Source organism: Bufo gargarizans, chromosome 7, assembly GCF_014858855.1.
Source record: "Bufo gargarizans isolate SCDJY-AF-19 chromosome 7, ASM1485885v1, whole genome shotgun sequence".
Lineage (NCBI taxonomy): Eukaryota > Metazoa > Chordata > Amphibia > Anura > Bufonidae > Bufo > Bufo gargarizans.
Window position 1 is genome coordinate 164,245,321 of NC_058086.1, and position 25,302 is coordinate 164,270,622.

Genomic DNA, 25,302 nt, shown 5'->3' on the forward strand with positions numbered 1-25,302 from the left:
CGTCCATCCACCTCTTGCCTACCGCGCATGCGCGGACTGTGTTGTCAGGGGTGACGTGTCCCGGTGACAGCCTGGCAGGAAGTGGCGGAGCTCGGAACAGGGAGTCGTGAAGATGCTGAAGAAGTTCGACAAGAAGGACGAGGAGTCCGGTGAGAGCGCGGGATGCGGGCAGAGGGAAGACGGGTGGGAACCGAGGCCGTAGCCGGGCTGCGGGTGCACGGGTCAGACATGGCTGCTTCAGTGGGAGCCAGGCCTGGGACACTGTATGGAGGGAGCAGGCTGCTGAAGCCAGTGACATGGGGGACAGTGTCTCTTATCAAGTGTCACTCCTGAGGTAGGGAAGGAGAAGCCCCAGCATGCATTACACCTGCCCTTCCAGGGCATGCTAGGACTTGTAGTGCCTCCCTCTTTAGATCCAGCCACTGACCTTTTAGGGGTTTTCTAACAATAGGATCTGCCATGAAACTAGGCCAGACTATGTGGTGTGCCGCGTAATGATGTCACGTGACCGCGGAGCACATACGGTCCTCTTAGAGGGGTCCCCCACTCTTATAACAGCAACCCCCATTTTGGCGGTCTCAGACGACGGTATATGGCAGGGGTGGGGAACGTTTTTCCTGCCGAGGGCCATTTGGATATTTGTAACATCGTTGGAGGCCCACGCATAAATGCAGAGCTGAACCCAGACATACCCATATTTTCACCCAGACAGCCCCCCTCATGTTAGCATCGGAGCATCTCAGATCCGACCCCCTCATCGGCCTCAGATCGGGCCCCCTCATCGGCCTCAGATCGGGCCCCCTCATCGGCCTCAGATCGGGCCCCCTCATCGGCCTCAGATCGGGCCCCCTCATCGGCCTCAGATCGGGCCCCCTCATCGGCCTCAGATCGGGCCCCCTCATCGGCCTCAGATCGGGCCCCCTCATCGGCCTCAGATCGGGCCCCCTCATCACACCCCCATCCGACCTCCCAACTTCAAATTACACCCCCATCAGACCTTCCCTAGCCTCAGATCTGCTCCCATTAGACCCCCCAGCTTCAGATCAGACCCTCATTAGACCCCCAACATCAGATCAGGCCCCCAATAGGCCCCTCAGCCGCAGATTAGACCCCCCATCAGACCCTACCTAGCATCAGATCAAACCCCTCAGCCCCAGACCTCCCAACCTCAGATCAGACCTTCCCCTAGCCTCAGATCAGACCCCATCAGACCTTCCCTAGCCTCAGATCAGCCCCCCAATAGGCCCCCAGCCGCAGATGAGCCCCATCAGGCCCCCCAGCCTCCGATAAGACACCCCAGCCTCAGATCAGTCCCCCAATAGGCCCCCAGCCTCAGATCAGACCCCCCACCCTTAGATAAGACCCCCCCCAGCCTCAGATCAGCCCCATCAGACCCCCCCAGCCTCAGACCAGCCCCAATAAGACCTCTGATCAGACATAAAAAAATAATAAACTTACCTCTCCAGCTCCGGATGACGCTGTCACTTGGCAGATTCACTTACCCTCCTTGGTCTTCTTCCTGCCGCGCTGTACTGTGAACTGACCTCGCGTCTACGCACACTACGTCCTGACACTGTACGTGTCAGGACACAGCGTAGGGCCGGAAGAAGACCAGGGAAGGTGAGTACAGCCAGTGCAGCGCTGTTCTCACCTTCCTGTGCCTCCCACATGCTCTTCTCAGAACTCCCACAAAAATGAATGAGGCATGCTGGGAGTTGTGGTTTCGCCACATCTGGAGTATCAGAGGTTGCTGACCACTGCTGTACGTGCTTAATGACTGTTTCCAGTAACAACAAGTTCCATAGAGGTCAGTAGTGGTTATTCGTCATTCCATTCATTTGAGGATACCTGACCCCTTTTCTCGTTGGTGGAAGTCCTGGCGGTAGACCACCACTAATCAGATGGTTATCCTCTAACCCAGGCATCCTCAAACTGCGGCCCTCCAGCTGTTGCAAAACTACAACTCCCAGCATAGCCGAACAGCCTACAGGTATCAGCCTACAGCAGGGCATGAACTCGCCATGACCGTCATTGAATACCTTGGGGTGTCTTCTTTCCAAAATGGGGTCACGTGGCGTATTTATACTGCCCTGGCATTTTAGGGGCCCGAAAGCGTGAGAAGAAGTCTGGGATCCAAATGTCTAAAAATGCCCTCCTAAAAGGAATTTGGGCCGCTTTGCGGATCTAGGCTGCAAAAAAGTGTCACACATGTGGTATCGCCGTACTCAGGAGAAGTTGGGGAATGTGTTTTGGGGTGTCATTTTACATATACCCATGCTGGGTGAGATAAATATCTTGGTCAAATGCCAACTTTGTATAAAAAAAATGGGAAAAGATATTTCTCTCACCCAACATGGGTATATGTAAAAAGACACCCCAAAACACATTCCCCAACTTCTCCTGAGTACGGCAATACCAGATGTGTGACACTTTTTTGCAGCCTAGGTGGGCAAAGGGGCCCACATTCCAAAGAGCACCTTTCGGATTTCACCTGTCATTTTTTACAGATTTTGATTTCAAACTACTTCGCACATATTTGGGCCCCTAAAATGCCAGGGCAGTATAACTACCCCACAAGTGACCCCATTTTGGAAAGAAGACACCCCAAGGTATTTCATCATGGGCATAGTGAGTTCATGGAAGTTTTTATTTTTTGTCAAAGGTTAGTGGAATATGAGACTTTGTAAGGAAATAAATAAAAAAATTATTTTTTTACCTAAACCATTTTTTTTTTTTTATCAAAGACATGTAAAACAATAAATTTAGGGAAAAATTTATATATAGATGTCATTTTTTTGGAAAAATTTTACAACTGAAGGTGAAAAATGTCATTTTTCCCCCCATAATTTCGTTAAATTTTGATTAATAACAAAAAAAGTTAAAATGTCAGCAGCAATGAAATACCACTAAATGAAAGCTCTATTAGTGAGAAGAAAAGGAGGTAAAATTCATTTGGGTGGTAAGTTGCATGACCGAGCGATAAACGGTGAAAGTAGTGTAGTGCAGAAGTGTAAAAAGTGGCCTGGTCATTAAGGGTGTTTCAGCTAGGGGGGTTGAAGTGGTTAATAAGATTCTGCCCTTTGCAACCAGTCTGCATAAAACTGCAATTTCACTATTCAGTTAAAGGGGTTGTCCAGGTTCAGAGCTGAACCTGGACAGCCCTCCATTTTTACCCAGGCAGCCCCCCTCACATGAGCATCGGAGCAGTTCATGCTCCGATGCTCTCCTTTGCCCTGCGCTAAATCGCGCAGGGCAAAGGCATTTTTCAGAGTTCCGGTGACGTACCGGGCTCTCCATGGGGCTGACAGGAACCCCGGTGACGTCACCGGCACTGATGGGCGGGATTTGGCTCTGCCCTAGCCAGTAAAACGGCTAGGGCAGAGCTAAAGCCCGCCCCTCAGAGCCGGTGACGTCACCGAACACACTGCTGGGCGGAAGTTACCGCCCGGCAGTGTGTTATTAAAAACAAAAGAGCCCGTGCCCTGCGCGATCTAGCGCAGGGCACTGGAGCGCATCGGAGCATGAGATGCTCCGATGCTAGGCTCAGGGGGGCTGCCGGGGTGAAAATAAGGGTATGTCCGGGTTCAGCTCTGAACCCGGACAACCCCTTTAAGATAGCCGCCCCTGCCCTCACTAGCCAGTAACAATAGCCCCCCAAAAGTGTCAGTAACCAGAGCCCTCCCCCCTAAAGGGTTAATCTCCTGCAGCACAAAGGGGTCCTCTTGCCACATGTTGCTTTCATTTATACACTGAGCAGACGGCAGATCTCCCTTCCCTGGTCTGCGCTGCTCCAACTCTGCATCCTCCAGCTCTGCTGAGTGAGGGAGCGTCTGCCAAGCGCAGGGACAGGGAGAAGTGCACACAGCGCAGGGACAGGGAGAAGTGCACACAGCCCAGGCACTGTTATCAGCTGCTGGGGAGGACCTGGCTTTACTCATTTACTTACAGTCCCTGGCTGTCTGTAATCTGACCCTGCACGCTGTGCTTCTGCGTCCTCTGTCCTTCAACACATTGACGGACCATGCCTAGCAACACATAGACGGACCATGCCTAGCAACACATAGACGGACCCTGCCTAGCAACACATAGACGGACCCTGCCTAGCAACACATAGACGGACCCTGCCTAGCAACACATAGACGGACCCTGCCTAGCAACACATAGACGGACCCTGCCTAGCAACACATAGACGGACCCTGCCTAGCAACCCTATTTTAAGCACAGGTAAAAGTAGGCAGTACAGGGAATTTGAAATTAAGGGGTAATTGAGTACACAGTGAAAAGTTGAAATAGGGCCACCAAGGAGATATTAATCACCACAATCCAATACACCAAAAAAAAAAAAAAAAGACAGTTATACTGGGAGGCAGCACGTTGTACCTGTTAAAAATCATACTGCCCTGCTCCCCGCCGCTTCGGCTCCCTTCTGTGGTGTTCCATTACCCGTCCTGTAAACTTCCAGATGGACAGGGCTACGTGCTCCACTCCAGCCAATGATTGGTCTCAGTGTGTGGCATATAACCCAGCAGTGACATGCCGCTTGGGGCCACTTCACCGATTTGGCCGGTCGTTGGCTGCAGCTGCGCATGTAACTCGAGTTTACAGGACAGTGAACGGAACAATGCAGGAGAGACCCAGGGGACCAGAATGGAGCAGGTAAGTACAACACGCAGTTGCCCACACTTAAAAAAAAAAAAAAAAAAAAAAGTCCCAGAGCGAGCTGGACAACCCCTTTAAATGATGCAGTAACATTTTCCTACTATTTTCCCAGTTCATCTAAATGATTATCTTTGTCTGTGATTTCAGGCGGCGGCTCCAATCCTTTCCAGCAGTTGGAGAAAAGTGCAGTTCTCCAGGAGGTGAGTTTTAGGCCTCATGCACACGGCCTTTGTGCGACCGTTCCGTGCATTGGGGACCGCAATTTGTGGTCCCTAGTGCACGGACGGCTGCCGGGATGGATCGAGACCCATTCAACTTGAGTGGGTCCGTGATCCGTCCGCACCGCAAAAAAAATAGAACATGTTGCTTTACTTGTACAACCTTTTAGGGCCCATTCAGATGGTGTCCACAATATTTCGGATCGGATGCAGAAACATTAATTTCGATGGGGCAGCACATGCTTCCGTTCCTTGGCCCTGCAAAAAAATAAAAAATAGATCATGTCCTATTCTTTTCCTCAATTGCGGACAAGAATGGGCATTTCTATCACTGGCCGTGCATGTTCAACAAAGCGCAGAACGCACACAACCTGTATCCGTGTTTTGCAGATCCGCAATTTGCGGATCGCAAAACACACAGTTATCTGAATGAGCCCTTAGGGTGTATTCAAATGGGATGTTTTTCAGCCTTTTTGCCAAAATCTGGTCATTACTTACTATGTTTTAAATTGTAGGCTCGTTTGTTTAATGAGACTCCCATCAACCCCCGAAAATGTGCTCATATATTGACCAAGATCCTGTACCTGATAAACCAGGTAGGTTTACCCTATTAGATTGAATTCTATAGACCTTCCTAGAGGAGCAGCGATCCGTTTAGTAAAAAATTTCTGTGGGGAAAACTGCGAGCAGGGATCTGGTTGGTTTCTGTGCATTATTTCTCCTCTTTTCCTTTGCTTCTTTTGGTTTGTGTCTTTGTCCTCTTCTGTATACTGTAGATGCATTGGTCTTTCCTCTTTCCTTGCAGGGGGAGCACATGGGAGCCACAGAAGCAACAGAAGCTTTCTTTGCCATGACCAAATTGTTCCAGTCAAACGATGTAAGTGATTCCTGCAACTTAATGATATGCAATGCAAATCCTGTCCAATCCTGTTTCTGGAAAACACAAATTAATCTATTTGGTCATTTACCACTAGGAAACTGTACAAACCCAGCCGCTCACTGCCTTCAAGATCTTTGCTTTCTGTCAGTGAATCCAGAAACAGAAAACATTTCTTGATCCTGTCCAACGCCGCAAGGGCAGGGCTTGTTAGATAAGAGTAATGATAATCTGTGTAAGGGTGGATTCACAAGGGGCAGATTTGTTGCAGAAATTGCTATGACGTGCTTTCAGAAACATAGAACTGATTTTCAGTTGCCGAAATGCCTGAACTGAATCACGGTGTACATGATCAGCCTCTGGATGCGAATCCAAAATGTTTCTATTTATTGACAGCAAGCAGATGCGTTGAAAATAATGGACAATTGAAACACAAAGTCTATTTAAAAAGTTGCCATTCCACATGGTAGTTACCACTGAGCTGTGTAGAGGGTCAGCAGCCTGGCAAACACCATGTACCTGGTGGTCCTTGCCGCTACTGTTTGCTGATGGGTTAGTCAATAAGAGATGAACAGATTATTATAATTTTTTGTGTGTATTAATACACAGTGTAAGTTACAGAACTTTCCTAGTAAATCAACACAATCGTTTTAAATTTGATCATGTTTGTCCCCCAGCCGACCCTGCGCAGAATGTGCTACCTTACTATAAAGGAGATGGCGAATATCTCTGAGGATGTCATCATTGTCACCAGTAGGTGAGTTCAGATGGTTTGTGTCAGCGTTTAGACCTTTCGTTATGAATCGCACTCATGCATTTTCGTATAATCTACGGTGGAGATTATTGATTGATGTTTTGTTTGCAGTTTAACCAAAGACATGACTGGGAAAGATGACAGCTACAGAGGTCCAGCAGTGAGAGCCTTATGTAAAATCACAGATGTAAGTTATTTTCCAGCCAGGTTATTTCTCTTTATTTTAGCAGAACAGTAGGACCCAGCATCCCATTCTAATGCCGTGCCTGTATTTATTCAGAGCACCATGCTGCAGGCCATCGAGCGCTACATGAAACAAGCCATCGTGGACAAAGTGCCAAGCGTATCCAGCTCTGCTCTCGTCTCTTCTCTGGTAAGTGTTAAAATCCTGCTAGATACTCTGGGTCACATTTATAGGATGCAAGATGTTCAGCCATTGGAGGGAAAGTGAAACATTAGGGTGACGCCTTATGTGGTTTTTGAAGCAGAAATCGGTTATGGATAATAAAAGGAGAGTATGTATTAAAGGGGTTGTCTATTGCTTATACTTACAATAGGCCATCAATATTTGATTTACAAGGGTGCAACATTCTGCACTCCAGCCGATCGGCTGTTTCAGAGATGTCCCAGTTCTGGAAGTCTTTTCCGGAACTACACAGCTCCATCCATTGTGCAGGGGACAGAGTTAGTAACTGCAGCGCTGCACCCACTCACTTCAATCGCAGTAGTGCTTCAGTAACCAGCTCCATCCATTAGTTCTGGTGCCGACATCTGGAAACAAAGCTATTCTGCTGATAGGCTAGGGTTCAACACCCCTCCTAACAGTTATTGATGGCCTATCCTGATAGGCCAACAGTATAAAAGGCGTGAACTAAACAACCCTTTTAACCCATAGGATACTAGTGTCGTACGTGTATGGTGCTGGGAACTGGGACAGAAATCCCAGCGCCGTACAGCTATGCCGCTCTGATCGGGCGGATGCAGGAGCTGTGCCCACCCGATCAGCTGCAGGGGTCCGGCAGTCACTGATAGCCGGATCCCTGTTGTATGCGCTGGCATCGGTAAAAACACTGATGCCGGCGCATTAACCCTTGCACTGCCGCAGTCAGCACTGACCGCGGCACGTGCGGTATCCTGCCAGGTGCGGGCTGTGTGACAGGGACCCAATGGCAGAGAAGGAAGCCCGATGCCTTCCTTAGGCATCGTTTCTGCCTTCCGTGAGAGTCTGGAAGCTATAAGTGTATTACACTGTGTAATACACTTACAGCGAATGCATTACAATACAGAAGTGGGACAAAAATCTAAAGTGAAAAAAGAAGTTAAAAAAATAAGGTTTTGCAAAAAAAAAAGTTTCAAGTAAAAAAAAAAAAGGGAAAAAAGAAAAGTAGACATATTAGGTATCGCCACGTCTGTGTCGACCGGCTCTATAAAAATATCACATGATCCACCCCGTCAGGTGAACGCCGTAAAAAATAAAAACTCTCAAAAAAGCTATTTTCTGGTCACCTTGCCTCACAAAAAATGTAATACCAAGTGATCAAAAAGTCTTATCTACCCCAAAATGGTACCAATCAAACCATCATCTCATCCAGCAAAAAATGAGCTCCTACCTAAGACAATCGCCCAAAAAATAAAAATTTAGGGCTCTCAGAAAATGGCAGCACAAGAACGAGATTTTATTCTGTTCAAAAATGATTTCACTGTGTAAAACTTAACAAAAATGATAGACATATTAGGTATCGTATCATATTTTAATTTGTTATTGAAGTGCCTGTGATCATTTTTCTAATTATGTTCCTTTATCAAATCCCTACCTATCTTGGCAAAATGTGTTTACTCCTACCGCACTGTAGTCTTCTGGTAACCACTAGATATGGCCACTGCTTGTGTGCACCGCCTACACGGAACACATTGTCTTCCCCGGCCAGGCCGCACATCGCTGTCTTGAATGCCGCCGCGCATATGCAAGGTTGACTTCTTCCAGGCCGAGTATATTACAGAGTCGCGCGGCTCTGTACTATTCTCGGCCAGGAAGAAGTCATCATTGCGCATGCGCGGCGGCCTGCGGCAGCGCAGACGTCAGCGAGAGAGAGGCATGAACGAGCATGCAAGGACTGAGTTCTCAGTGTGATGTCATAAAGAGGCGTGGCCGGCCTTCACTCAAATGGCCTAAGCCCGCCCAGCCTTAGAAGCAGGAAACCAGGAAGTGAACAGCAGAGCTGGCTGCAGGTGAGGATGAATTGGCAAGATAGGAAAACCCCTTTAATATATTCTTCAAGGGCTGTACTTTCCAAAATGGGGTTTCCAGTGTAGAGGTACGTCAGGGTTTCTTCAAATACAAAATGATGCTTAAAAGCCATTCTAGCAAAATCTTCCTCCAAAATCCATATGGTGCTCCTTTCCTTCTTACCACTGCCACGTGCCCATAGAGCAATTCACCGCCACATATGGGGTATTTTTTTAAACTGCAGAATCAGAGAAATATATATATTGAGGTTTATGTTGCTGTTAACCCTTGCTGTGTTGCAAGAAAAAAAATGATTAACATAAAATATCTACCAAGAAAGTGAAATTTCACGTCCGTTTTCCTTTAATTCTTGTGGAACACCTCAAGGGTTAACAAAGTTTGTAACATTGGTTTTGAATAATTTGAGGGGTGTAGTTTCTAAAATGGAGTAATTTATGGGTGGTTTCCATTACGTAAGCCCCTCAAAATCACTTTATAACTAAATTGGTGCTTTAAAAAAAATGGTTTTGGAAATTTTGTTGACAATTTGAAAAATAGCTTCTAAACTTCTAAGGCTACTTTCACACTTGCGTTCTGGAGCGAATCCGTCTGGTGTCTGCACAGACGGATCCGCTCCTATAATGCAGACGATGGGATCCGTTCAGAACGGATCCGTCTGCATTATATTTCAGAAAAAATTCTAAGTGTGAAAGTTAGTCAGACGGATCCGTCCAGATTTTACATTGAAAGTCAATGGGGGACGGATCCCTTTGAAATTGAGCCCTATTGTGTCAACTTCAAACGGATCCGTCCCCATTGACTTACATTGTAAGTCTGGACGGATCCGTTTGCCTCCACACGGCCAGGCTGCAAGCAGCGTTCGGGTGTCCGCCTGTTGAGCGGAGCGGAGGCAAAACGGTGCCAGACTGATGGCACCGTTTTGGGACTGTGAGAGCCTTCAAACGGAACTCACAAGCGGAGCCCCGAACGCAAGTGTGAAAGTAGCCTAAGCCTTCTAACGTCCTAAAAAAAAAAATATGACATTCACAAAATTATGCCAACATAAAGCAGACATATGGGGAATGTTGAGTTAATAACCATTTTATGAGGCATTACTATCTGTCTTAGGCCGAATGCACACGGCCGTGTGCGTGCCGTGGAACCGCGGCCTGGATCCCTGCTGAGAGCAGGAGCGCACGGTGTCGTGGGTTGCTATGACGCCGTGCGCTCCCTGCTGCCGACACAGTACAGTAATACACTGGTATAGATCATACCAGTGTATTACTGTATTGCGGCGGCAGCAGGGAGCGCACGGCGTCATAGCAACCAATGACGCCGTGCGCTCCTGCTCTCGGCAGGGATCCAGGCCGCGGTTCCACGGCCGTGTGCATTCGGCCTTAAAAGTAGAGAAATTCTAATTTAGAAAATTGTGAATTTTCCCAAATTTTTGGTAAATTTGGGATTATTTTATAATTAAAGGTGAAATATATCGACTCAATTTTACCACTGTTATGAAGTACAATGTGTCACGAGAAAACAATCTCAGAATGTCTTGGATAAGTAAAATTGTTCCAAAGTTATTACTACATAAAGTGACACATGTTATATTAGCAAAAAATCGGCCTGGGATTTAAGGTGAAAAGTGGCCTGGTACTAAAAGGGTTAGACCCCTTTCGCACGGGCGCAGTGCGTGAGGTGAACGCATTGCACGCGCACTGAATCCGGACCCATTCACTTCAATGGGACTGTGCAGATGAGCGGTGATTTTCACGCATCACTTCTGCGTTGCGTGAAAATCGCAGCATGTTCTATATTCAGCGTTTTTCACAAAACGCAGGCCCCATAGAAATGAATGGGGCTGCGTGAAAATCGCAAGCATCCCCAAGCAAGTGCGGATGCGGTGCAATTTTTACACATGGTTGCTAGGAGATGATAGGGATGAGCAACCCCGGACCCCGTTAAAGTCTATTCACTGTATTATTTTCCCTTATAACATTATAACATTGTTATAAGGTGAAATAATAACATTCTTAATACAGAATGCTTAGTAAAATATGCCTTTTGAGGGGTTAAAAAATTAATAAAAACTAACTCGCCTCATCCACTTGATCGCATAGTCTTCTTTCAGGACCTGCAAAAGGACCTTTGATGACGTGGTGAGAGCGATTACGTCATCAAAGGTCCTTTTGCAGGTCCTGAAAGAAGAAAGAAGTTATTATTATTTTTTTTTAACCCCTCAAGGCACATTTTACTAAGCATTCTGTATTAAGAATGCTATTATTTTCCCTTATAACAATGTTGCAAGGGAAAATAATAAAATCTACACAACACTGAACCCAAACCTGAACTTCAGTGAAGAAGTTCGAGTCTGGGTACCACATTGTTTTTTCTCACGTGCGTGCAAAACGCATTGCACTCGCGCGGAAGAAACTGAACATCGGAACGCAATTGCAGACAAAACTGACTGCAATTGCTTACCTACTCGCGCGGGTTTCCCACAATGCACCCTGAACACCTCCGGCCTTACCCGCAAAGCCCGTGTGAAGGGGGCCTCAAGGACATTCCTTATTTTGGCTTCATGAAAAACCTGCGCATGGAGCCATACACTTGCAGAGAAATCAACAGGCCTTCTGTGTAAGCTCATGAATTAGGAGGGTTCCTTCCACTCTGGGTAAAAAGAGGATCCACATGAAATTGTGTATAAAAGTTGTTTAGAGCACCCTGTCCTTTTGTAGCCTATCCCATTTACTTGCAATAGATCTTAGCGATTATTGATTTATCTAAATAATGCATAGGTGTGCTTAACTATTTTTCCTAACTAACCCCCTCAGCACCTGTTGAAGACTAGTTTTGATGTAGTGAAGCGCTGGGTGAATGAAGCACAGGAAGCTGCCTCCAGTGATAACCTCATGGTGCAGGTGAGCTTTCTTTATATGAATGTCTCTGTGATCCCAGAATACTTGGCATTTGAAATAATAATCTCCCATCCTGCTGTTCTTAGTACCACGCTCTCGGATTGCTGTATCATGTCCGTAAGAACGATCGTCTGTCTGTCAACAAGATGCTGAGTAAGTTCATGCGTCATGGCCTGAAGTCTCCTTTCGCCTATTGTATGATGATTCGGGTGGCCAGCAAACTCCTGGAGGAAGAAGATGGAAAGTAAGAGGCTCGGTGATTGGGTGACCCCTGAATATTGTTTGTAAGGATAGAGAGTGACTTTATATTCCTTTCCAGCCGGGACAGTCCCCTGTTTGATTTCATTGAGAGCTGTCTCAGAAACAAGCATGAAATGGTCGTTTATGAAGCTGCTTCGGCCATCGTTAACCTGCCCGCCTGCACTGCCAAAGAACTGGCACCTGCTGTGTCTGGTGAGTAGGATTACTAATACTGCAGCAGGGGTCAGCAACCTGCAGCATTCCAGCCGTTGTGAAACGACACCACCCAGCAGACACACACGATCAGCTGTTTTTGGAACTCCTATAGAAATGAATGGAGCTGCAGGAGTGCTGGAGGTTGCTGCCCCTGTAAAACACAAGACAGGCTGCTTAGTATTTAAATTCTACTGTGAGCCAAGCAGAAGTTCAATGCTTTCCCCACTTAAGTGACTTAAAGGGGTTGTCCTATTAAAAGAACTTATCCCCTATCCACAGGATAGGACATAAGTATCTGGTGGGGTTCAACCGCCGGAGCCTATGCCGATCATGAGAATGGGGACCCATGTTTCCCCATTAGACTCTGAGACTGCTGGAAATAGCAGAATACAAGTAATCCCATAGAGTTGAATGGAGAGGTGGATACGCATGGATGCCTACTTTTCCAGTCAAACAGGGGAACGTGAGGGTCCCAATGGTCGTACCGCTGCAAATCAGACCCTTACACTCTATCCTGTGGATAAGGAATAGGTGTTTTTCTTTTTTGGGGGGAATACCCCTTTATTAAGGGAGTGCTTTTTTAATCTTTTTGTCTTACAGCAACAGTATCCTGTACATCCCTATTCCAGGATACAAATGTTTATTGATTTTTAATTTTATATTTCTTCCTCAGTGTTACAGCTGTTTTGCACTTCTCCAAAAGCCGCCCTCCGCTATGCTGCAGTCAGAACACTTAACAAGGTACCGTACGCTTATCTCGTGTCATTCAGTGCTCCAGGAATAACCGCTTCCGTGCATCTTGATATAGAACTGTAGTCACTGTATACAAATATATTATGATTTTTACAGGTGGCCATGAAGCACCCATCAGCGGTAACTGCCTGCAATTTGGACTTAGAGAATCTGGTGACAGACTCCAACCGCAGTATCGCCACCTTGGCAATCACGACACTGCTGAAGACCGGCAGCGAGAGCAGCATTGACCGACTCATGAAACAGATCTCCTCTTTCATGTCTGAAATCTCAGATGAGTTCAAGGTGTGAATCATATGTTCAGCTGTTAATAATGGAAGCATTGACCATGACTTTTATAGTGCTATTAGATGCCAACATTATTAGGTGTGGGACGAATATTTTCCGTTTGATTTAAAGGGGTGTTTACATGATGGCATCGCACTACGTTATCCCATCACTATATTATCGTAAAGGTCCAACCAATTCTAAAAATGAAAGGGATGCAGTATTGATTTAGTGCTGCATACCCTTCATTTATTTCTACTGCACAGAGGAGCCGCATCCACCCTGGTATGCTAGGAACTGCAGCATGGCCGTATTCAAGTGAATAGGGCAAGCATGCTGATATTCAGATCTTTTTGGAAGATATTTGTCTTGGGCTAGATCTACACAACGACAACTGTTGCGCCACAGATAGGGCACAACTACACCAACATGTGTCGCGCAACATTTTTCATAATGATAGTCTATGGTGTTGCAGTGCGACATGCTGCGACGCGGCAGTCACAGAAAAATCTATTTCAAATGGAATTTTACGACTGTCTCGTCGCACTCGCCGCATGTCGCAGTGCTACACCATAGACTATCATTATAAAAAATGTTGTGCGACAAATGTCGCCGTGTAGACCTAGCCTTAAAGGAGCTTCAAGACACAGCTGTCTCTGGTACTACAGCTCTGATTCACCTAAGCGTGTATATGTGTGTTGCTGTATCAGTTACTCCAGTGAAGTGGCTCCTACAGCAAAATCCTTGACCCCCTTCTTGCTGCTAATTGGTTGGTGTCAGCCAGCTCCAGACATACATTGATGGTTTATCCAAAGCAGTGTTCATCTTTTATGGCATACACATAGCAGACCATACTAGACAGAGAAGAAAAAGCTCCAGTTTATAGCTGATTGATGTGTGTTAGTAGCCGAATACTTGTAATAGTTTATGTGTTTGTGTATTGCATTCTAGGTGGTGGTTGTACAAGCAATTAATGCTCTCTGTCACAAGTATCCTCGTAAGCATGCTGTCATGATGAACTTCCTATTCACAATGCTCAGGGAAGAGGTAAGTACTGTCGAGTAAATCACGGTACTTCATTGGTCAGTATTTATTTAGGAATATTCAATAACTTACATAGTAAATGTAATCTCTTTGCACACAGGGTGGGTTTGATTACAAGCGAGCCATAGTTGATTGTATCATCAGTATCATTGAAGAGAATCCAGAAAGCAAAGAGACTGGACTGTCCCACCTGTGCGAGTTCATAGAGGATTGTGAGTTCACAGTTTTGGCCACTCGCATTCTCCACCTCTTGGGACAAGAAGGACCTAGGACCAGCAGTCCATCTAAGTTCATCCGCTTCATTTACAACAGAGTTATATTGGAGAATGAGGAGGTTCGAGCAGGTGAGTGTTGTACAGGATCTGTGCTTGCCCGACTTTCGTTCTTATTCTGTTATTAATACCAGTTTTCTGATTTTTGCTTACTAGGTGCTGTCACTGCTTTGGCCAAATTTGGTGCTCAAAATGAAGACATGTTGCCCAGCATTTTGGTATTGTTGAGAAGGTATGTGAAATTTATTATCCTGCATTGCAGTAAATTTCTTAATCTTTACAATGTAGTGTAATAGTATCATAGCAAATTGGTTGTTTCACAAACCACTGTACTATTACGACCCAGTGATGGCTGTAATAATATACATCCGACACTCCACTCTAATGGTCAGGAATAGAGATTCCTCTGATCCTATTGTGTTTAACGGATTATTCCCATCTTGGACTTGGGGGCATATCGCTATGACTTAGAATGGAGCCTGCAAAGTGCCGGAGGGTACACCGTGCATGCGTGGCCGCCCTCTATTAATTTCTGTGGGAGTGCCAAAAATAGCCCGAGTGGCGTGCTCAGCTATTTTTGGAAGTTCCATTGAAATGAATGGGAAGTGCACTGCACAAGCACAGTGACAGACCTATTCACGGAGCTTGGAGAAATAGCCAAGCCAGTGCTGACCTGTTGCATGTGCTCTTGGCAGCTGAAGGCAGCTGTGTTAGTCCCGTGTTCATATGTGCCCGCATTGCTGAGAAAAATTATGTTTAAATATACGCAAATTAGCTTCTAGGAGCAACAGAGGCGTTGCCATTACACCTAGAGGCTCTGCTCTCTCTGCAACTGCTGCACCCTCTGCACTTTGACAGGGACAGGAGTGATGATGTTTTCACTGCCTGGCCTGTCAATAAAAGTGCAGCAGTTTCAGAGAGAGCAGAGCCTCCAGGTGTAATGGTAACGCCCCCATTGCTCCTAGAGACTCATTTGCATCTAGTAAAACATCATTTTTTTCAGCAATGCCGGCACATATGAACATGGGACCAACACAGCTGCCAGGCGCACATGTAACAGGTCAGCTAGTGTCATAGGGACAAATCTGCTGACAGACGACCATTAATAGAGGCCAGGGCACTTATGTGGTTTTACAAAGGAAGGGAGCACCCTCCTCACCGATAGGCCCCCTGCTGCCATCGCAACCTAACAATAGCACCCAGGTCTGCAATATACAAGGCTGCCTTTCAGTATAACACAATACAGTATACAGTTCTGCAATGTATTGAACATCTGAACTTATTGCTTCTTTAAGTCCCTGTCACGGATGGTGTAACAGAAAACAAGAAGTTACAAATAAGGATCCGACTGGCTTGATCCAAAACTAAGGAACAAAAGGGTGACCCCTATTAAAGCCCTGAAGCACTCCCTGTCTTCTCAGCCCATGCAAAGATCTCAATGATAGAAAGTTGCATGTCCACGTACCTAGACTGAGTGACACCTGCAAACCCTATAATAGTGAGGGGACACGACCACCGGTTCCCTGCACTTAATACGGAGGGAGTCAGGGTCACCTAGAATCAAGCCAACAGGAAAACAACAAATACAGAAATAGACTTATCTGAAGAACCAGCTGTAGCAACTTCAAGCAGAGAACACAATCCAGGAAGTGGTATAAACCGCAAAGTGAGGCAGTATGGGAGGAGATATATAGGGAGGCAATCACTGCTTATAGATGACAGCTGGGAGAGGGAGGAGAGATGCAAAAGCAAAACAAAAGAACATCATGCAGGAGGTACTGAAGAACGTCTATCGGAACTTCTCAGAGATCTGGCGGTGACAGTCCCATAATAAGTCCTCATCCTTAATTATCTGTGCTATAAAATTAAAATCTTGTTCAACTCCCACAATATAATGCCCTTAGAGAAAAAAATACAAAATTGCTGTTCTTGGTCATCTTGTCTCCCAAAAGATTAATGAAAAGTAATCAAAGACTTATATGTACCCGAAAATGGTACCAAAATTGTCCCACAAAAAATAAGCCCTCATACAACTCCGTAGGCAGTAAAACAAAAAAAAATTCTTGGCTCTTGGAACATGGTGATACAAAAAAAGACGTTTTTAAGTTATTTTATTGCACAAAAGTAGAAAAACCTAAAAACCTATATAAGCCTGTGACCTATAAAGGGGTTTGTGAGATTAGGAAAAAAAAAACGTTTTTATTTTTCCCCAGAAACAGCGCCACTCTGGTCTTGGCTGGTACTGCAGCTCAGCCTCATTCACTTGTGTGGGGCTGAACTACAATTCCAGGCACTTCCCATGGACAAGAGTGGTGCTTTTCTTGATCACATATATATAAGAATTCTCTCTCGTAGTTTCATGCCGATTACGTGTTTTCTCAAATTCAGGTGTGTAATGGACGATGATAATGAAGTGAGAGACCGAGCTACCTTCTATCTGAACATTTTAGAGCAAAGACAAAAGGCTCTGAATTCTTCATACATCCTTAACGGTGTGTTGTTTTGATTTCCTGAAGTTGTATTCAGAATGACTGGCTGAATGTAACCTGTTCTAATTCCTCTATGATTGCAGGGTTAACAGTGTCCATCCCTGGACTGGAGCGGGCATTACATCAGTACACGCTGGAGCCTTCTGAAAAGCCATTTGACCTAAAGTCTGTACCATTGGCCACCACACCCATGGCAGAACAGAGAGGAGGTCTGTCATCCCATCATTAAGCAATCCATGACACTTTTATTATTGTGAAATTGCAGTTTATGAACCACTATGATCATTCCTCTCGTGACTGAGCATTGTAGTTCTACATGTCAAATCTGTCATCGGAAGCCATTTATAAGGGTTGTCTGAGATTACAAAGAAGGGTCTGCATTTTTCCACAAACAGTGCCAACCTTGGGTGACATCTGGTATTGCAGCCGAGGACCAGTCATTTGATGAGCTGCAAAGCTCATACATATGTTGAGTTAGTGGAGGTGGCACACCCTCATTAAAGGAATTGTCCTATGACAGAAACGTATCCCCTATCCACAGTATGATATAAGCCTCTTATTGGCTGGGGTCTGACCACTTGGGAACCCATGGATCATGAGAATGGGGGCTCCATGTGTGAATAGAGTGGCAGTCGCCCATCCACGCTGCTGCTTCCTTCAGATCTATGGGACTGCTGGAGATAGCCGAGCACAAGCTCTCAGTTCTATAGAATTCAATGGAGTGGCAGCACGCTGGTTTGACCCCAGCTCCCTTCCAATGAGGCAACATGGAACCCCACATTCTCGTGATGACTTGCAGACCCCCAACGAACAAGCACTTATCCCCTATCCCGTTGATAGCAGATAAATACTTGGCATGGGACAAAGACTATAAGAGAAATATGAAAGTCCACACATGTCCGATTTTCTTAGGTAAATCCTCCTCTGCATAGGATCATGCAGATGTTGGTGATTTTCTGTGCAGATCCACAGCAGATTCCACAACAATAGATTGCCTGTGGATTTGATAGAGATTTTTTAGTTAAAGTAAATGGGGAAAATCTGTACTAATTCTGCAAACAATCCACTTGTACTGTCTTTTTTTAGAAACTGTGCCTGCCGCCACAGTACGACAACCTGAAAAAGTGGTGTCCACTAGGCAGGACATATTCCAAGGTAAGAGAAACATATAGCATGTTGTACATTACCACCAGAAAACCTGTCTTGCTGCTAATGTTGGATGCACATAGGTTCACGGCTCGTTACAGTGGTAAAGAGTTGTGCTCCTGCATCAGACAATTCTAAAACGCTTTCAGTTTCTGAATGTGTTCACTTACTGTCCACCAGTGGAGCTCTTAAAATGAAGAATTATTCTTAAAATGAAGAATTATTCTTAAAATTAAGAATTAAAAGACCATGATCATTATATTTGACATGAAACCCAATTATATAAGTATTTCTCATCCGTATCATTGGGGGACACAGTCTTGACACTAAGCAAAAAAGTGTTAGCTCCTCCTCCTCAGCTATATCCCTCCTGCAGACACTGAGCTAATCTGTTTTAACTTAGTGTTCATAGCCATTGGGGGCTCGTATGCCCTCTTTCTGCTGTGGGGTGCCTGCGCAGGTGGTGTTGGTTCAGGTTCTCTAGCCCTGACTTGTTTGTCATTTGTCCCACTGGAGAGTTCTTCTCTTCTGGCAGTCTGGTATGGTGTGTGGGGCCTCTGCCTTCAGGCATCCCTACTTTCTCCCCCATGGGGGGCAAGTTTGTCACATCTGCAGTTCTTTGGCCCTTGATATCCAGACACCATTCTTTTTCAGCGGAATTTGTCTTCCCTTTCTGCGGTTCGGACTTTTCTGCAGGGGGTGGCGCACGCTGCTCCCCCTTACCGGCTTCCGTGGAATCATTGGGGGTTTCGCATCTATCTGTTTTAGATGTCCTCTTTCCGACGGACGGATTCATTTTTCATCATTCCGGAGGGACTGAGACGAGGGCTGGCTGTCTCCAAAGTTTCCCGATGGATTTGTTTGGCCATGGTGGAAGCGTACTGCATCAGTGGCCGGGCTCCACCCTTTCGGGTTACTTTTCATTTTGCTCGGGCAATGGTTGGGCAGTACATCATGGGGCTTTGGCCTTTCAGGGGTGCAGGGCAGCTTCCTGGTCATATGGGCACACTTTTCCAAGTTTTAAAGAGTGCACACCTTTGCATCTTCTGACACTTCTCTGGGGTGTAGAGTTTTGCAGAAAGCGGTCCTCGATTGGCAGGATGGCTTCTTCATTTATGACCCACCCTGGGGACTGCTCTGGAACGTCCCAAGGTCAAGACTGTATCCCCCAATGATACGGATGAGAAAACTAGATTTTTGTTGTACTTACGGTAAAATCTGTTTCTCCTCTGTTCATTGGGAGACACAGCTCCCACCTTGTATATACATTACTGGTTCTCCTAGATGGGTCCTTCTGGTTTTTCAGGATGACCCATCTCTGGTTTTCTTCCTTTTTATTATTTGCTGCTGGCTTCTCCTGACTGCTCCTACTGATTAGCTCAGTGTCTGCAGGAGGGATATAGCTGAGAGGAGGAGCTAACACTTTTTATGCTTAGTGTCGCCTACTAGTGGCAATAGCTATACCCAAGGTCAAGACTGTCCCCCCCAATGAACGGAAGAGAAACAGATTTTACGGCAAGTACAAAAATCTAGTTTTATGCTTGTAATTATATGGAAACATTTTTTAACTTCCCATAGAGCAACTCGCTGCTGTTACAGAATTTAAGGACCTTGGCGCTTTATTCAAGTCTTCTTCAGAAGCTGTTGCCCTTACTGAGTCTGAGACAGAATATGTTGTCCGATGCACCAAGCACACATTTGCTAGTCACATAGTGTTCCAGGTGAGATTGACTTGTGTAGTACGCCACCTGGTGGTGGCAGGTTATACAGAAGCCTGATATTAACAGTCACAGGCATCTTTCTTTCCCGTAGTTTGATTGTACCAATACACTAAACGATCAGATCCTGGAGAATGTAACTGTTCACATGGAGCCAGCAGAGGGATATGAAGTCATCTGCTACGTACCTGTTAAGTCTCTGTCCTACAACCAGCCCGGAACCTGCTACACACTGGTCTCCATACCTGAAGAAGATCTCTCTGCCTGTAAGGACTGGTTACAGTGATAACTCGTTCATATCTTAAGAGGGAATTGGTATTTTATAATCAGCCTGTGATATTGCTTCCACTGTTGCATTCCTTTTCTGCTGGTTACCAGTAAATTAAAGGTGTTCTCCACATTAAGCCCCTATCCTTAATGTGATTAAAGGAGTTTTTCAGTTCTTTTAAACTGATGATCTATCCAGAGCATAGGTCATCAGCATCTGATCGGCGGGGGTCCGACACCCGGGACCCCTGCCGATCAGCTGTTTGAGAAGGCAGCGGCGCTGGCAGTAGCTTTGTTCACTTGAATGGAGCCTAGCCCCGTCCAGGCCATTGATGCTAGTCGTGACGTCACTGGGCCTGCGGTAAACAGCGAGAAGGCCACAGCACTACTGCCAGCGCCGCTGCCTTCTCAAACAGCTGATCGGCAGGGGTCCCGGGTGTCGGACCCCCGCCGATCAGATGCTGATTATCTATCCAGAGGATAGATCATCAGTTTAAAAAAAACTGCAGAACCCCTTTAAGAACTTTAACAGTGATCATGTTGAAAATATTCCTACAGAGCCAGCGCTGCGCTCCCCAGTGTAGTTACATTGTGGGCACTTGCAGGATCACATGCCACACATTCGACACGTGATCCTACCTGGTTACAATCTACAATGTTACATAGTACACCTGCGCAGTCAGACAGTCTGGGCACTGACTGCTCACAGCGCCTGAGGCTGCCTGACTGCGCAAGTGCAACCTACGTACATCGTGGCTTGATAACTGGGTTAGGATCACATGCCGAAGGTACAGCATGTGATCCAGGAAGTGACCGTAATGTGATTACCCTGGGGTGTGCGGACGTGCAGCCCTGGTTGGGTAGGCATATGTTCAACATTATCACTGTTAAAGTGCTTAATCACACGAAGGGGAGGGGGTTATTAAAAATAAATTGAGGATAACCCCTTTAATTAAATCATCACATATCCACAGGATAGTTGATAAGTGTCTGACTGCAGGACCACCACCGACCAGGAGAATGGGTGTCCATTGGCTCCTTTTTAATGGAGGGAGATGAAGCATGTGAGCTGCTGCTTCAATGTCTGTGGAAAATGGTAGAGTACAGCACTCTGTTAGCAGCCCCATAGATATGTAATGGAGTGGCCATATGCGTGCACAACCTCTGCTGAAATATGGTACATGTTCGAGTGGTCGGGCCCCCTGCAATCAGACACTTTTTACCTATCCTGTAGTTTAGGCTACTTTCACACTAGCGTTCGATCGGATCCGTTCTGAACGGATCCGCTCATATTAATGCAGACGGAGGCTCCGTTCAGAACGGATCCGTTTGCATTACCATGAAAAAAAAAAAAAAAAAATTTATTTTTTTCATGATAGTGCAAACGGATCCGTTTTGACTTTACATTGAAAGTCAATAAGGGACGGATCCGTTTGAAAATTGAGCCATACTGTGTCAACTTCAAACGGATCCGTCCCCATTGACTTACATTGTAAGTCTGGACGGATCCGTTTGGCTCCGCACGGCCAGGAGGACACCCCGAACGCTGCAAACAGCGTTCAGGTGTCCGCCTGCTGAGCGGAGCGGAGGACAAACGGTGCCAGACTGATGCATTCTGAGCGGATCCGTATCCACTCAGAATGCATTAGGGCTGGACGGATCCGTTCGGGGCCGCTTGTGAGAGCCTTCAAACGGAACTCGCAAGCGGAGCCCCGAACGCAAGTGTGAAAGTAGCCTAACTGATATGTGTTCATCATGGACGACCTGTTTACTAAAAACCTTTTCAACATGGCAGATACATTATTGTACAGCATTTAGGGTGGAATGAGTATGGTGGAATTGCTGTAGTGCAAAGACCCTAATTTGTGTTTATTCCTTTGTTTGCTCCTTTTCTTGTAGATTCATGTACATTTAGCTGCATGCTAAAGTTTACTGTTAAGGACTGTGATCCTAACACTGGTGAAGCTGATGAGGAGGGTTATGACGATGAGTATGTGGTAAGTAGATATTATTAAACAACCTCCCAGTTGTTTATATGGCGGTATACTTTTCCTCTTTTTTTTTTTTTTTGCTGAACAGAATAGTTTACTATGCTATTCTATACTGAGACATCCAGTAAAGACATGTATGTGCGCAGTATCAATTATTTTTTTTTTTAAACATGGGACTATCACGGGCAACATGTAAAATTGTATGCCTATACAGTTCCATACATTGAAGGCATCCGTGGGGAGCATTTTTTGGCATTACCTCTTGCCATATACCAGTGACCCACAATGCACAAATAGCGGGGACGCACTTATGACTGTTTTTACTTATAGAGTTTAGATTTACTTCATTTATTTTAGCTGCAGTTAAATAGGTTTCTTTCTTTTTTTTCCTGCAGCTGGAAGACATTGAGGTGACAGTCGTGGATCACATACAGAAAGTTCTGAAACCAAACTTTGGAGCTGCTTGGGAAGAGGTGGGAGGTGAATTTGAAAAAGAAGAGACTTTCAACTTATCCACCATTAAAACTTTGGAAGGTAAAACATCCCTGTGCGGCTGATACTTTATTTCGTGCCATAGGCAAAGGCATGTAGGCTATTTACATAGTAATTCATGTGTATTAAGTCTCTGAGTTGTTTACTTCGTGTGGTCGTTCTATCAACTGAAGGAGAAAGAAATGTAATCAGATATATCTTGTTATCCACAGATGCGGTCGGAAACGTAATAAAATTCCTGGGAATGCAGCCATGTGAGAGGTCAGATAAAGTACCAGAGAACAAGAATGCACACACCTTGTACCTGGCAGGTAGGTTTTCTTCTGCACTGGACTGTAGCTGTGTTTATGTATAGCGAGTGCAGCCCTGGAGTGTAATACAGGATGTGTAACTCAGGATAAGTAATGTAATGTATGTACACAGTGACTGCACCAGCAGAATAGTGAGTGCAGCTCTGGAGTATAATACAGGATGTAACTCAGGATCAGTACAGGATAAGTAATGTATGTACACAGTGACTGCACCAGCAGAATAGTGAGTGCAGCTCTGGAGTATAATACAGGATGTAACTCAGGATCAGTACAGGATAAGTAATGTATGTACACGGTGACTCCACCAGCAGAATAGTGAGTGCAGCTCTGGAGTATAATACAGGATGTAACTCAGGATCAGTACAGGATAAGTAATGTATGTACACAGTGACTGCACCAGCAGAATAGTGAGTGCAGCTCTGGAATGTAATACAGGATCAGTACAGTATAATGTAATGTATGTACACAGTGACTCCACCAGCAGAATAGCGAGTGCAGATCTGGAGTATAATACAGCATGTAACTCGGGATCAGTACAGGATATGTAATATATGTACACAGTGACTCCACCAGCAGAATAGCGAGTGCAGATCTGGAGTATAATACAGGATGTAACTCAGGATCAGTACAGGATAAGTAATGTATGTACACAGTGACTGCACCAGCAGAATAGTGAGTGCAGCTCTGGAGTATAATACAGGATGTAACTCAGGATCAGTACAGGATAAGTAATGTAATGTATGTACACAGTGACTGCACCAGCAGAATAGTGAGCGCAGCTCTGGAGTATAATACAGGATCAGTACAGGATAAGTAATAAACTGCATTTACAAAGGGAAGCATTTATATGTAAATTGTAAAAAGTTATGATCTTCTCTTACCATAAGTCCTTCTGCTTCTCTTACAGGCGTGTTTCGGGTTGGCTATGACATCTTAGTACGTGCAAAGCTGGTTCTGACAGACACTGTGACTATGCAGGTTACAGCCCGGAGCAAAGAAGAGTATCCAGTTGACGCCATCATGGCATCAGTGGGCTAGGAGTAGCAGTGTTTTACGCTGCAGAAAGAAAGGGAATTACATTGTACAGTACATTAACCCCTCACGGCCAGAGGGTGCCTTGGACACGTCGGAACACTACAGCATAGTATATTTCAATCCTCCTAGTTTTCCTCTGCTCAGCCCATCGGCCGGGACTTGGCAGTTACTAGTGATTTACCATGAATGGAAGGAAGCCTGTCATTTATTAGGTGGGCAGGTGAAAATAAATACTGTCTTTGGGATCCTGTAATGATCGGTTCTGCTTTTGTACTGCGAGAAAGAGTGATGACCTTTCCTTGCTGATAAATTATTGACTCTAGGTATTGATTTCTTTCCATAGCTGCCCCGATCAGCCACAATATTATCTATAGGTGCCCCCCACCCCTTCCTGTCTATTTGTGGAGAGCAAGGCCTAGTTTTAATAAATGTAGCCCTAGCATTACTTTCTGCCGCTTGCACCATTTGGCTGACATTCTTTGGGTGACTATGGCCAAACCCCGGCTGTAAAATTAGCACAAAAGGGATACGAATGAGGCCCCTATAAGCGTCATCCTATATGCAGCCTGGGATAATCAGTCACTCCAGTATACTCCATGTCCTGGAAAATGGTTTGCATTCATATATTTTCTTAAAGCTGTATTTCACCTGTAAATATAGTTAGAAAACAAGGCTGGGGGGGAGGGGGGTCTATGAGCTTCCTCTCCGGAATAAGTCAGTCCCCTGTGTCCTGTAAGACGATGCACTGCCTTGTGTCAGCGGAGTGGTTTAAGGACTCTCGTTTCATTCTCAAATGACAGCGCTGGGATCCTATGGAGATACGATGTCCTCTGCTCGTGCATTCTGTATACGCAGACTTTCGCTTTTTTTTTTTGTATGCAAACTAAGAGCCTATTGTAAAACACCACAATAAAGTAATGATCATATTGTGCCGTCTGCGCTTTTGCAAGCTGCATGTGATGGTCACGAGGGGTCGGCTCTGTGTCCTTCCATGTCCTCCATCCTATCATGAAGGAGAAGAGGCATTTATGGTATGTCAATAGGATACTATGGAGGTTTGACTGTCGGGACCTGTACCAAGGCTCCAGAGAAGGTGGTGCCAGTCCCTCATTGTGTTAGGTCACTGAGTCAGCTAAGTGAGGCCCTTCTCCAACGGAATTGTGGATACCCCCCTTTTAAGGGTTATTCCAGGATTTTACTATTGATGGCCTGTCCTCAGGATAATCTATCAATATCTGATCGGACACCCCGCACCTCTGCCGACCAGCTGCTTTGGGGTACTTCTGGTGCGGAATTACACTGCTGTGTCTTCATTGTGTAGTGGACGGCGCTGGCTACCATCAAAAAGAATGTGAGCAGCGCTGCAGTAACCAGCCCATGCACAAACACAATGGACAGAGCTGTGTAATTC

At 45.6% G+C, this 25,302-nt stretch overlaps 1 protein-coding gene across 1 annotated transcript; it reads left to right on the top strand.

Moving 5' to 3' along the window:
• COPG1 (COPI coat complex subunit gamma 1) lies at positions 1–24,820 on the top strand. The gene is made up of 24 exons (XM_044301442.1): positions 1–149; positions 4,807–4,859; positions 5,393–5,473; positions 5,683–5,754; positions 6,432–6,511; positions 6,620–6,695; positions 6,789–6,881; positions 11,567–11,653; positions 11,737–11,894; positions 11,970–12,103; positions 12,780–12,847; positions 12,956–13,144; positions 14,078–14,173; positions 14,271–14,514; positions 14,599–14,674; positions 16,831–16,934; positions 17,015–17,140; positions 18,018–18,086; positions 19,656–19,798; positions 19,890–20,061; positions 21,962–22,059; positions 22,449–22,587; positions 22,758–22,856; positions 23,764–24,820. The coding sequence occupies exons 1-24, from the start codon at positions 113–115 to the stop codon at positions 23,892–23,894; spliced, it is 2,625 nt and encodes an 874-aa protein (XP_044157377.1). The 5' UTR covers positions 1–112; the 3' UTR covers positions 23,895–24,820.
• The last annotated feature ends 482 nt before the right edge of the window (positions 24,821–25,302 follow it).

What these genes read in the sequence shown, in the direction of transcription:
- COPG1 (XM_044301442.1), top strand. Translation starts at nt 113, where the DNA reads ATGCTGAAGAAGTTCGACAAGAAGGACGAGGAGTCCG. An exon ending in CCTTATGTAAAATCACAGAT is followed by an intron (nt 6,696 to 6,788) that starts GTAAGTTATTTT and finishes GTATTTATTCAG; the next exon opens with AGCACCATGCTGCAGGCCAT. An exon ending in AAATCTCAGATGAGTTCAAG is followed by an intron (nt 13,145 to 14,077) that starts GTGTGAATCATA and finishes ATTGCATTCTAG; the next exon opens with GTGGTGGTTGTACAAGCAAT.